The sequence below is a fragment of the Schistocerca nitens genome, chromosome 11 (assembly GCF_023898315.1).
Source record: "Schistocerca nitens isolate TAMUIC-IGC-003100 chromosome 11, iqSchNite1.1, whole genome shotgun sequence".
In the NCBI taxonomy this organism is placed as follows: Eukaryota; Metazoa; Arthropoda; class Insecta; order Orthoptera; family Acrididae; genus Schistocerca; species Schistocerca nitens.
In genome coordinates, this window is record NC_064624.1 from 52,256,352 (window position 1) to 52,268,644 (window position 12,293).

At 40.4% G+C, this 12,293-nt stretch overlaps 1 protein-coding gene across 2 annotated transcripts in view; it reads right to left on the reverse strand.

Annotated features, from left to right (window-relative positions):
* The window catches only part of LOC126212808 (uncharacterized), an 88,967-nt gene that overhangs the window by 4,383 nt on the left and 72,291 nt on the right, over window positions 1-12,293 (reverse strand). Inside the window, exon 3 of one of the 2 annotated variants that reach the window (XM_049940216.1) lies at window positions 7,561-7,702. The exons of the other annotated variant lie outside the window; for it this stretch is intronic. Within the exon in view, the coding sequence (XP_049796173.1) occupies window positions 7,561-7,702 (142 nt within the window). The remainder of the gene's footprint in view (window positions 1-7,560; window positions 7,703-12,293) is intronic. 2 annotated transcript variants of the gene reach the window in all.

Consider the following 12,293-nt stretch of genomic DNA (forward strand, 5'->3'; position numbering starts at 1 on the left):
GAAACGAACCCAGGCTTTCAGCATAGGTAGCTAGCATCATTTCAACTTACTTTTTTTAACTAATAACTCTTACCACAAATTAAAATTCATGGAAGTGACAGGATTTGAATCCACTACATGCAAACTAGAAACTGGCTGCCATACCCACAATTTTTTCATTTCACTTTTTAAACACTACACCACCATTTTTTTCTACGCAGTATCCTATACACCAAAGTTTATTTTATTTTTTTAGGACATCAGTGCCAGGCAGCGGTGACAAAGAGGGCAGGGGTCAAGAATTCTGAGGCCTGCCCACCATGCCACCACTATACCTGTCACCTATCCGCTTTTTTTTTATGTACTGAATTTTTTTCAGGAGACGCTGGCCAGCACCAAGCAGGCGGGGGAAAGGAGGCCAGTGGTCAAGGATTGGGAGGCCTGACCACGACGCATCCCCCATATCTGTCACTGAGTTAGTTCGTTGTTTTAATGTATGATTTTTTTTATTTTAATTTTCTCTGTATTTTTAATACTTCATCCAGAAAACCATGTCTGCACAGAAACTATCTCAGCTGAGCGACAGATTTGAAGTTGGTGTTCACCATCGTTTGTTTCCGAGGTTTGTTTGTCAAATTGATTTTCTTGTAATTCTTGGCACTCCACTCAGTGGAAGCTCCGTGCTACCATTTTGGATGCTCTGGGTAATGGTGAATGTAATGCAGAAGAACTTATACTTCTTCTGGTTAGAAGACGTTTTGACACACAGAATAAAATAACAAAATGTAATAAAAAGTATGATGTCTTCCGTCATGAGGATAAAGTCTTCCTCCAAGATTGCTTCAACACAAAATACGGTGCTTCCGAACTACGTATTTCAGAGTAGATTTCTGTTGTGATTAAAATTCTTCTGGGTATTATGCCACGTCATTGCTAAAAACTAACAACAATAATAAACTAAAACCGACATTTTGGCCGAATTGCAACGGCCTTCCTCAGGGCACTACTGGTTTTGCGTGGGGATAGGTGCTTCTATTTATTACAGACTATCCATGTCTGACGTCACTGTTGTAAAACTTTTAATTGCCCTCTAATATGATTTCTGTTTCCTTCAGAATAAATAAATAAATAAAATACATGGTATGAGAGAAAGAGAACTTAACAATGATTTGTTATGTTGTTCTTGTTTTTAAGTCTTCTCCTATTCACTTTGCACACTATGTTTCACATAATTATATTTACTAAAAAATTTACAAAGTTTTTCTTATAGATTTTCATCTTAGTGATGCACACGAGGATGGTGTGGAAGAGATGTGTTGTTTTGTGGTCCAGGCCGCATCCGCTTGTACCTAGCTCCCGAGACTGTGCTAGCGTGCGATGTTATACTTAACATCTGTTCATTTCATTTTCTTCAGTTAGGAGTTTATCTGCTGTTTGTCCTTTTATCCAGTTTACAGCATATCTTTATTGTAAATGCATATGGCATGTCACTAGGATTCAAAATGCCAGCAAGAAACACGCAGGGGTACTGTTCTTGTTAGCGTGACTATCATTTGTCTGATAAATCGCAAAATGTCATTCATTTGAGTGCACCTGTGTTCTTCGGTGTCTATTAGGTCGCATTTCTCACGTGTTGGTGAATCACCCAGATGAATTTCATGAAGTTTCTCTCTGGTTGCTACTTTCATGCTTACTACCCTGTACCACGTAGTTGTCACATTTGTTGGTAGGTGAGGGGTGCTAGTATTTTTCCAAATGAGCTTCCAGTTGTAGTGTGGGTATTTTTGTACAATCACGTTTCTGTTTTTGTTTTCCATTAATTTCATATTTATTTTCTGAATTTTTGCCATATTCAATGGGTGAACTCTGGTTTGAGTGTAACTGAGGTTGAATAAAAATTGTTGAAAATGATAAAAGCCAATGGGGGCCTGCTGAACTATGGGTGAATTCAAGACAGTGGGAGCAGATTCACGTAGTCAGGCTAGTGGGTGTCTTCTTCCACAGCTCGTATGTCAACCATAAAGCTTGTGACTTTCTCCCAACTTCAATGAGATTTAATCCCCCCCGTTTCTTATAGAGCATCTAAGTGTCAAATTTTATCTTGAAAATTTTACCACTAGATACAAAATGATCCAAAGCTAAGAGAAATCTTGCTTGCACTTTGTATGTGTAAAACCTGTGCCGTAGTTGACTTTAGAGACCATCTGCGTATTTACAAAGTCTGCCTTTTGGATGTCGTGAAGTCTTTGACGCTAGCCTGCACGCTGGCAAGAACTTTCCTAGAATTTGCAGCTATAGTACGATTTGTTCTAGATCTGTAGTTAATACCCAGGATTTGCATATGTGTGACCACATTGGGGCCTCCTGTGTTTTGCAAAGATGTTCCATGCTCCACATTCGTGATGTACGATTTAGTGGTGCTTAGCTTCGCACGTGATGCAAGTTCATATTTGCTGATGACCTGTAATGCCCTGTCCACGTCACATGAGCCGCACATCATCTGCGTATGCCTAGCATACAACATTTTGGCCATGTATATGTAGCCCTCGTAGCTGTTTCTGCTGAGTGACTAGCAGGGGCTCAGCAGCAACGGCAAACAAAGCCATCGACACAGGACAACCCTGTCAGACCAAACTCGTGAACGCAAGTTGCCTGGTTAGCCGACAATTAATGATGAGTTTTCATGCGCTGTTCTTCAAATTCTACCAATAATGCTGACAAAACATTAGGGAAAATCCAGGGCAGTCATTCTCTTGAGAAGGCACTGATGGCTCACCCTATCGAAAGCCTTCTCGAAACAGTGACATTGCAGTGCACTGAAGCCTGAGGAAATGTCCCATAGCTCTGATGTCCCTATATTCACAAACACTTTGGATAATTGATCTGTCTCTATCCAGACAAGTTTGATATGGACAGTTTACCTCAAGAACTGTTTGTAGCCTGCGGGCAAGAATGCACGTCATAATTTTGTAATCACTATTCAGGAGAGTAATTGGTCTCATGTTTTGTATTGACAGACTGTGGGTGTTTCGGAACTAGCACTAAGATTCCTTCGAAAATTCCTTTGAGATTTCCAGGAGAATGCATTAGTTCATTACATACTGTGAGCTATTTAATTTCATCCGCGTAACGAAAACCTGATAAAACTCTGCCAGGAGGCTGACAGGCCCCAGTGCTTTGTTTTTGGGACTCTGCACAATTGTGGTTACCAGATCATCATCGTCAATCTACTCTAGAAGACTCTGAGATGCCACATTGCTAAGTCTGCCTCGAAGATTTTGTAATAGTTCTTGTGCTTCGCAATTGACAGGCCTGGCCGACATTAGGTCAGCAAGATGGCCACAGGTTTCCTTTATAGTGCTGCTCTGTGTTGTGAAAACAGCCCTGTCAGTCCTGTTAAGTTCTGTGGTAATTCTTCTGTGTCCTCTCTTCTGTTCACGTATGACCGAAATATAAGATTTTTCACCGAAAATAGCACCCTGCATTCCTGCATGTATTTGTAATCCTAACCGTTTTCCCACCAGAGCAAAAATTTTTCCATTTGATTTCTTTGATTGCAACATAATTTCCAATGACAGATGCATCCATTTTGTGCAGGTCTGGCGGTTTTGCTGTACCAGAAGCTTTTTTCCCCATAAAGTTGTTCAACACTTTGCTTAGTCGCAGTTTCGCGCATTTTAACCACCCGGCCAGAGAAGAATTATAGGGTGTGAACTTACTTCCGCATTTCTGCCAAGTTTTGCAGTAATGCTCGTGGCATTCGGCACCTGTAAGCTCAACTGCCATATAACTGTAGGTGCCCTGTCTCTCCAGATTAGTTGTGCACACACAAGTGCAGCATGCTCAGTACAGGTGGTGGACCACACTTCTATGTGCAGGGCATTATCATCTAAGTTGTTGGGTACATATAGCCTACCAAAGTGACTTGCCAAGTAATTAGTAATAATCCCGTGTGCGTCACATTTTTGTACAAACATGTGTTGGTCAAATGAAAGTCTTTATTTCATTTTGAATTCTAATTCAGAGCATGGGTTAAAATTAGAAACTTGAGCTTTGGGACTTAGGCCTCATTTGAAATCTCCTGCTAAAATGGTATTATCATAATGAACTCTGAAGAGGGGGCAATTTCGTATATAAAAGATCTCCACTCACTTGCTTTGTTTACTGCTACCAGATGGAGCACGTATGTTAATTGCCTGGCTGTTGTAGCCACTACAAGTGATCCCTCTATTATTTGTGAGTTGTTCACTGTGAGGAACATTATTATTTTCTTTCGAGAGTATCGCTTTCACTAATTCATTTCCAGTTCCAGTTACAGCACTATGCCACAAGATACTGTGTAGTGTAGTGTCTGTTACTTCTTGAAGTACTTGTAAAATAATATAAATGTGTGCCGCATACAGAAATCCTTGAAGCTACTTAATTTCAGACAGCTGCACATGCAGTTGATGTTCAAACCTGTGATTCTGCAGGCTTGAGATGGATTCATAATATACTATGTTTCATAAATTCAATTCTTTCATCATACAAGGTTAGTATGAAAGTCAAGAAAAAGTGTCACATACCGTATTTACTCGAATCTAAGTCGCACTCGAATCTAAGCCGCACATGTAAAATGAGACTCGAAATCGAGGAAAAAAAATATTCCCGAATCTAAGCCGCACCTGAAATTTGAGACTCGAAATTCAAGGGGAGAGAAAAGATTTAGGCCTCACCTCCAAATCGAAACAAAGTTGGTCCATTGTAATATGACACACAATTTTGGTGGAATGAATGACGATACAGCCACAGTAGTTTGGTTCGAGTCGTAAGCTTAGCAGTTAAGTTTTATTAGGTAGCCGTTGCTATGTGTCAGGCGCTCCATCCGTATTTATACGGGTACCCTTCCTTTTTCACGTGCTTCGTCTGGTTTGAATTGATTGCTTATTTTTCTTTGATCTGATAAGTGCTGTTCTCTTTGTTATAGGTGTTTACGTCACTCAAAGCTGAAAATGCATTACTTTACTGTGTCATGAATTGTTTGTCGCATTCTGATAGAGTGTTTTCGGCCTGTCGCCGCTCGCGGCATGGCTTGCTTTTGTGCGCGCTAACGCCGCTTACAATTAAAAAAAAAAGAGAGAAAAATCGTCTCGTTAGCGAAACAGTGGCAAGAGACTGCTATTTGTTGTTACTTACACTGCTGCTTTCTTTGATAATGATCAACAAGAACCAAATAATAGACTGCGTATGATAGAAGATGTTGTGAACGAGAGTTTAGCGAAAATTTTTCTCTGTTTGAAAATCTTTGCAGACACCTCTTCAGTAAATTACATTCTGCACAGAAATTAGAGTCATCTTAGATTTAAAAAACTAGTCAATTGCCGTGCTTCATTTCTGACTGTATCACTATTAGGCATAAGAATAAGACGAATACAAACATGACATGTTACGTATATTCTTCCACGTTTGCTGTTGTCTCACTCTAGTTTCGTAGTTTATTAGGCAGACAGGATTTAAATGAGATAGCAGCAAACACGAAAGAATACATGGCAAAATGTTTATATTCGTATTATTCTTATGGTGAAGAGAATACTGCATGTGATTCACAATTCATAAAAGTTCCTATTAGCAACCATCTCTTCTCACAGGTGGGAAAAAATTCAGAACGCAGAGTTGGCCATATTGACAAACATCCCGAACAGTCTTTCCAGTCGAATACGGAATTTGTATTTACTTCGTTGGATAATGTATGAAAATGCAGTGGTCGAAACTCGGGGCGGAGAAAAAAGCTCATCTTCCACCTTTTTTTTTAATTTATTTACTGACGCAGAGGTTTTGGCGCCAGTATTTATCTTTGTGCATGCATGCGTGGAGCTACATATATTCGGCGACAGAGGTTAGTTGTGGCGGCATCTACCAACACTTTTCAGAACTTCCGCTTACTTTGCACTCGATTCTAAGCCGCAGGCGGCTTTATGGATTACATAAACCGGAAAAAAAGTGCGGCTTAGATTCGAGTAAATACGGTACACATCCGCCTCCTGTGACTTGGTACGGGTGAGGTAACCGTTCGTGAGCATTGCTTCGCCGGAAGTTGAAGGAGTTTAATCTCCCCATCTGCCATGGTCTCGTCCGCCCAGTTCTTCACAAACACAGATCCGAACATGTCATCTGTTGCTGTACAGCGGAATTCTCCAGTATTTTTATGGAGAACAGCGGGTGGTGTGTGAACAGGTTCAGGCTGCCTATGATTAGAACCTTCCTCTAAACTTTCATTTAATTTCCAGACTGCTCGTTGGATCTTATCGCGCATCAGTGGAACAATTTGCTTAGCAGCTTTATGCACAATCCTCCATTCTATTTTTTTCTGGGGGAGCGGCTTTTCGGCGAGCTTGCAGAATTTTCTGCTGCACTATCCCCTTCAGGTTCACTGACGTTCCACTGCACGGACAGTGCAGTCCAATGTCGGAATACTATTCAGAACTGGGTCATTTAGGGCTTCCTTGGAATGTTCGGCCAGTTGCACTGTGGCTGAAATGCCCTCCGCCATTTGAGTGACTTCTGTCGGAGGAGTGATCACAAGGGGACCGTTGGACGGGAGTCAAGTGACAGCTGCCACATACATTACGGGCATGAAGGACTCAGCCAAAGGTCCAGCCGGTCAGCAGCTAGGCCACGAGCCGTCGTAAACATTGGACCCACATGTACCCTGGCGAGCTATGTCCTAGGCTGCCCTTCATACATGACAATAGTTCGGCAGTTCCACTGTAAGTTGTCTGATACCATTCGACATCGGACACTTATGTGAGATCGACCATTTTCTGGAATATTACTGAGCACTTTCCCATTAGTCAAGACTACTGCATTTATTTGCTGACCCGGAACATGGAACGAAGATTCAAAAATCCTTATTGTTCTTATGCAAACACCAGTGTGGGGAATAGTAACTTCGCTAATGTTTGTCAGAATGCTTGAATCTAAAGGTTCCTTCTCTAGATTTGACTATTTTATCAGAAAGATTGGCATTAATCAACCTGACATAAACAACAGTAACCATAATCCAGAAATAGATAGCAGTTATGTCATCACAACCTATCTTCACAAATCCTTCAAGAAAAGATTTAAATTCATAAAAGTCCGATTTAACAAAGTTCCAATTAAAGTTGAACTTCAAAGTGTCTGCTGACATTCACAAATACACAAACACTACAGTGGAAAGCTGCAATAAGCACTCAGACTTAGCACAGGTGAGCAAGACACCGCAGCTTGCAGCAGAGGTCCACACTGAACTTCACTTACCAGCAGCGAAATGTGCACATGTCTGACTTGGAAATACATGACAAAAAATTCTGTGCTCACGGGGTATCGAACCTCACACATATCATTCTTGAGTAAATGCAAAGAGACGTTAACTAATTCTTTTTCACCAGTAGCTAGAAGTGTCTGACTGAGTCGAAACAAATACCTGTTGTTATTGTTGACAAGGCACGGAGAAGCAATTAAAAATCATAGCAATTTGCCACATTTACTATGACTGCTGGTTAATACCAAAATAATCAGTAACCTGAGGGTAAAAATTGGGCCCATGTAGTGACAACTCACCAGAACTGAGACAGCTGCATCCTCAGGTGGAGGAGTGTGTGTCGGGCAGCTGTGGGCAGCACATCTGCAGCAGGAATCTGGTTGTGGTCGCTGTGGGGCTGACAGTGCCGGGGTGGCCCTTCTCCTTTTAGTGGCTGGCACGCTGCAGAGAGAGGCAACGAGTGGGTGGGCATGTTCACACGGGGGCCAGGAGGCTGCTTGCTACAGGTGCTAGCGTTGAGGGACTGTTTACAGCGATAACAGAACATACAGTGCCAACAATAAAAGTGTCACTTAACATGACTGACTCACCAATTAACTAGTTTATTTCTGCACTGCTTCTCCTACATTCCCCACTAGCATAGCTTGAGATGCCAAATAACAAATTGTTCACAATAAAGTGCAAACCAAAGCCCAAACATAAGGGCCAACAATTTTGCTACACTGGCAAAAGAAATTTTGGGCAGAATTTAAAAGCAGTTGAAGTCAGTTGGCTGTGACCTTTGGTTGTGAGGTTTTTGAAACCTAATAGATGAGTGCTGAATGATACCACTGCAGAAAAACAGAGAGAGAGAGAGAGAGAGAGAGAGAGGTGAGGAGCGGGGGGAGGGGGTGGCGGGGGGGGGGGGGGGGGGGATAGAGCAAACACTCTAGTCAGTTGGGGTATCAACTTACTATGGAAACTATGGGAAGTCTTTCATGGATATGCAGAAGTTGTTTGATAAATTGACATTATGACAAACAGTGGAATACTACTGTGCAATAATGTGTGATATCTGAGGGAATGAAGAAGATGGACAGTAATTACAACAGCTATGCTACAAAAGTTATCAAGAATAGTTTAAAAATTTGCTTTTGAGTAAAGCAAATAGAACTATATATGCATGTAATGTCTCCGTATTTAGACTCCTAGAAAAGACAGCAGTGGTGATGTGTTTCTCAAACAATAACTTTCTTCTTGAGAAGTTTTGAATACAAACTACCATTAAATGAGAAAAATGGGTTAGGCAGTGTAGGCAATATTATCTCATCGACAATGTTTACAATCATTAAATGACACAAAGAGCATAGCATGTATATTTTAAACAATTTGAAAAGGGAAGGATAAGACTGTAGTTGTGTGTGTGTGGTGTGGTGTGTGTGTGTGTGTGTGTGTGTGCGTGTGTGTTTTGCTGACAAAGGCCTTAATGCCAAAGGCTTTGTGTGAGACATTTTCTTGTGCCTAACTGCAACTTAGCATCTCCCCTATATATTGAAAATGGAAGGAATAGACTTGTATGGAGCATATGTATCAGATAGACAGAGGTAACAAATGGGTCATACCATGTCAAGTGTCCTAAGGGTCCCCACTCGACCATCTCCAATTTCGATGAAATTTTTACAGGAACTTACATGAAGCACTGCCAAATAACAGCTTCATAAGTAGTATGGTGGGGCCACTAGCCACCTTTTCGTAAAGGCTCGTTTTTTGACATTGCGACTGAAATGAATAAATGATCAACTTTGTTTTACCATTTTTCAGGATATAAGAGACCTGTCGTGCTGAAACTTTGTGATCCTGTTCAAATATTTGGGTGCAATATCTCAGCTGAAAAACAAAAGAGCAAACTATGGTAAATTCATCATAGTGTGCTATCAAAGTAGCTCATAAATCTTGTCGTGCCAAATTTTGACTGTACTTTATTGCCTTGTATCTACTGAAAGAATAATTTTCTGAAGCTCATACTGTAGTTATCTGCAACCTGTCAGCATGTCACAAAGCTCTGCAAATGGCATCCAGATTGCTCAAATAATAACTGAGTTATCTGAGCTCACCTTGTCTGATCAGAAAAAGTTGTTTTTATTTTGGAGGCAGACCAGTTTAGCGTCAGACCAGTGCTTTGGGGGAGGGGGGGGGGGGTCTTCCCTCTAAAGTTTCGGAGAGTACCAAAAATGGATGTGCAAGGTTATGCAAAACAAAAAATAAGCGAAGCTCAGGAGGCAATTGCGAATAACATTTTTGCTGCTGGAGGATTCACCCCAAAAGATCTACAAACACCTAGTACAAGCAAGACATGTCCCAATTGTGAAGATTATAAGCAGCTGATTAAAGAATTCAAAGAGAAGTTGCAATTTTCACTACTGTCTGAAAAACTGCAAATACTGGCATTAGTACCACAAAGTTGGACTGCAAAAGAGACAATGCAAGAATATGGGGTTTTAGAGAGGAAATTTTAACATTAAAAACTGAGCAGGAAGCAAGGTCCAAAAATGGCTGCGTAGTACCAGTAACAAGAGAGAATCACCATTTTGTGCCATGAAATGAAAAGCAAGTTTGTATTAGAAGAGTATCCAATGATACAAATTTTTTGTGGCAAATGTTGAACAAAGTCAAGCAACAGTTTCATTCAGAAATATTACAGGCTTACAACCGGGCTAGTATATTGCCTGTATATATGATGGAAAATGATGACTTGGAAATGTTTCTTAAGTTTCAGAAGAAGAAAATTATGTTTTAGTCAGTTCAATGCACCCTAATGGACCTGTACATTCATTCTATTGGCCAGCTAGGCAGGATGCTTGTTGGATTCCAAACCAACACATTATTTCTGTCATTCCAGCTCCATCAGCAACAAGAATCGGCTGATATTATAGCTTGTTAGAATCAACTGTAATTGCTATTAGTAACAAATTTCAGCAAATGAATTAATAAGAACTGTAATATTTGGCTTGGGAACCATAAAGAGTACAACTGGCACATATATTTTTTAATGTAATACAAATGTCAGTTTATTTGGCACTACAAGATTTATGAGCCACTTTGATACCACACTATGATTAATTTACTATAGTTTCACCTTTTGTTTTACAGCCAAGATATTGTTCCCAAAAAGTTAAACAGGACCACAAAGTTTCAGTATGACAGGTCTCTTAGATCCTGAGTAATGGTAAGTGAAAGTTGATCATTTATCCATTTAAGTTGCAATGTCGAGAAATGTAATGGAATGAAAGTATAAGTTTATTAGTTCTTATATGCAAAATCTCCAAAATAAAAAGAACTTTTTATGATCAAACAAGGGGAGCTCTTTTCAATGGTGCCAAGAAAAATCAAATTTGAGTGATCCCTTTTGAGATATGACCTTTTGAAAGTGAATCAAAATTGACTTATTAAATTTTTAGCACATTTGAACTTCGATAACTCAGTTATATTATTTGAGCAGTCTGGATGCCACTTGTGGAGCTTTATGACACGGCAACAGGTTGCAGATACCTAAAGTTTCAGCTTAAGAAAGTTATTCTTTCAGTAGATACAAGGCAATAAAGTATAGTCAAAATTTGGCACAACAAGATTTATGAGCCACTTTGATACCACACTATGATGAATTTACCAGTTTGACCTTTTGTTTTACGGCTAAGATATTGTACCCAAAAAGTTGAACAGGATCACAAAGTTTCAGCACGACAGGTCTCTCATATCCTGAACAGTAGTAAAACAAAGTTGATCATTTACTCATTTGAGTCGCAACGTTAAAAAACGCCACTTTAGGAAAAGGTGGCTCACGGCCCCACCATACTACTTATGAAGCTGTAATTTGGCAGTGCTTCGTGTAAGGTCTATATGTACATCCTGTAAAAATTTCATCAAAATTGGAGATGGTCGAGTGGGGAGCTTCGCTAAATTTAGGCCACTTAACATGGAATGACCAAAATGCTAGTTGTATCTAAATGTCCCACAGTACTGACATTGTGGAAGACATATGAGTCACCAATAGATGAACAGCAAATATAATTTGTTGTACTCTAGTAGAAGAAAACCCGATGGGATTCACTGGTCAACCTCAATTTAAAAATACAGAGAACTTCAAGCAAGACAGGAGGGCAGGAATTTGGCACCTGCTCCTCCAGTAGGTAGCACAGTGAGACAACCAGTACACATCTTTCCTGAGTGTTTTGTAAAAGGTAACGCATGGAACATATTCTGGGTGATGGCAGAACAGAGACGAGAAGAAAATGTAACTGTACGGCACAGCATTGAGTGGATTATTCTCTTGGTGTTTGCTCACGATGTGTATGAGAAGTCCTTGTCCTCACAGCACATGCTTTACTGGATACCTGGCTGGGAGTCATATTCTCCTCTTTCAAGCCTGTGGTCTATGGGTAGGGTCTTTTATTTGTAATCAAAAACATACTCAGTCCCAGGTTTGAAACTCTTCATTGCTCAAATTTTGAATAAAAATCATCACCATTGGTGGCTAAAGACTTCCGGTATGAGAAGTCACCCTCATTCAGCCAACAGCCTGGTAGGAGGGTGGAGGAGTGGATAGAGGTTCAGGGGACTATCTTTCCCTTGGGATTGGAAACTGCTCCTGAAGGAGGAAGAATTGGCAATGATCAACAGCACGAATATGTAGAAGCAATGGACAACACTGCATTAAAGACACATAATGTCCATCAATGTAACGTGTGGCTTGTAATTGAAAAAGTGTCATAATGGCACCTCCATTCAAATCTCTGCTAGGGGACTGCGAAGGGGGTGTGACTGTGACAAAAAGATTGAGTAAGCAATAAAAGGATAACGTTCTGTAAGTCTAAATGTGGAATGTAAGGAGTCTGACTGTGGCATGGAAGCTATAAAACAAGGAAAGGGAAATACTGAGAATGTATGTAACTATAGTAGGGGACAGTGAAGTGGAAAGGAAAGGATTTCTGGTCAGATGAGAATAGAGTAATATCACAGCAGCAGAAAATGGTACAACAGGAATAGGGTTCATTAT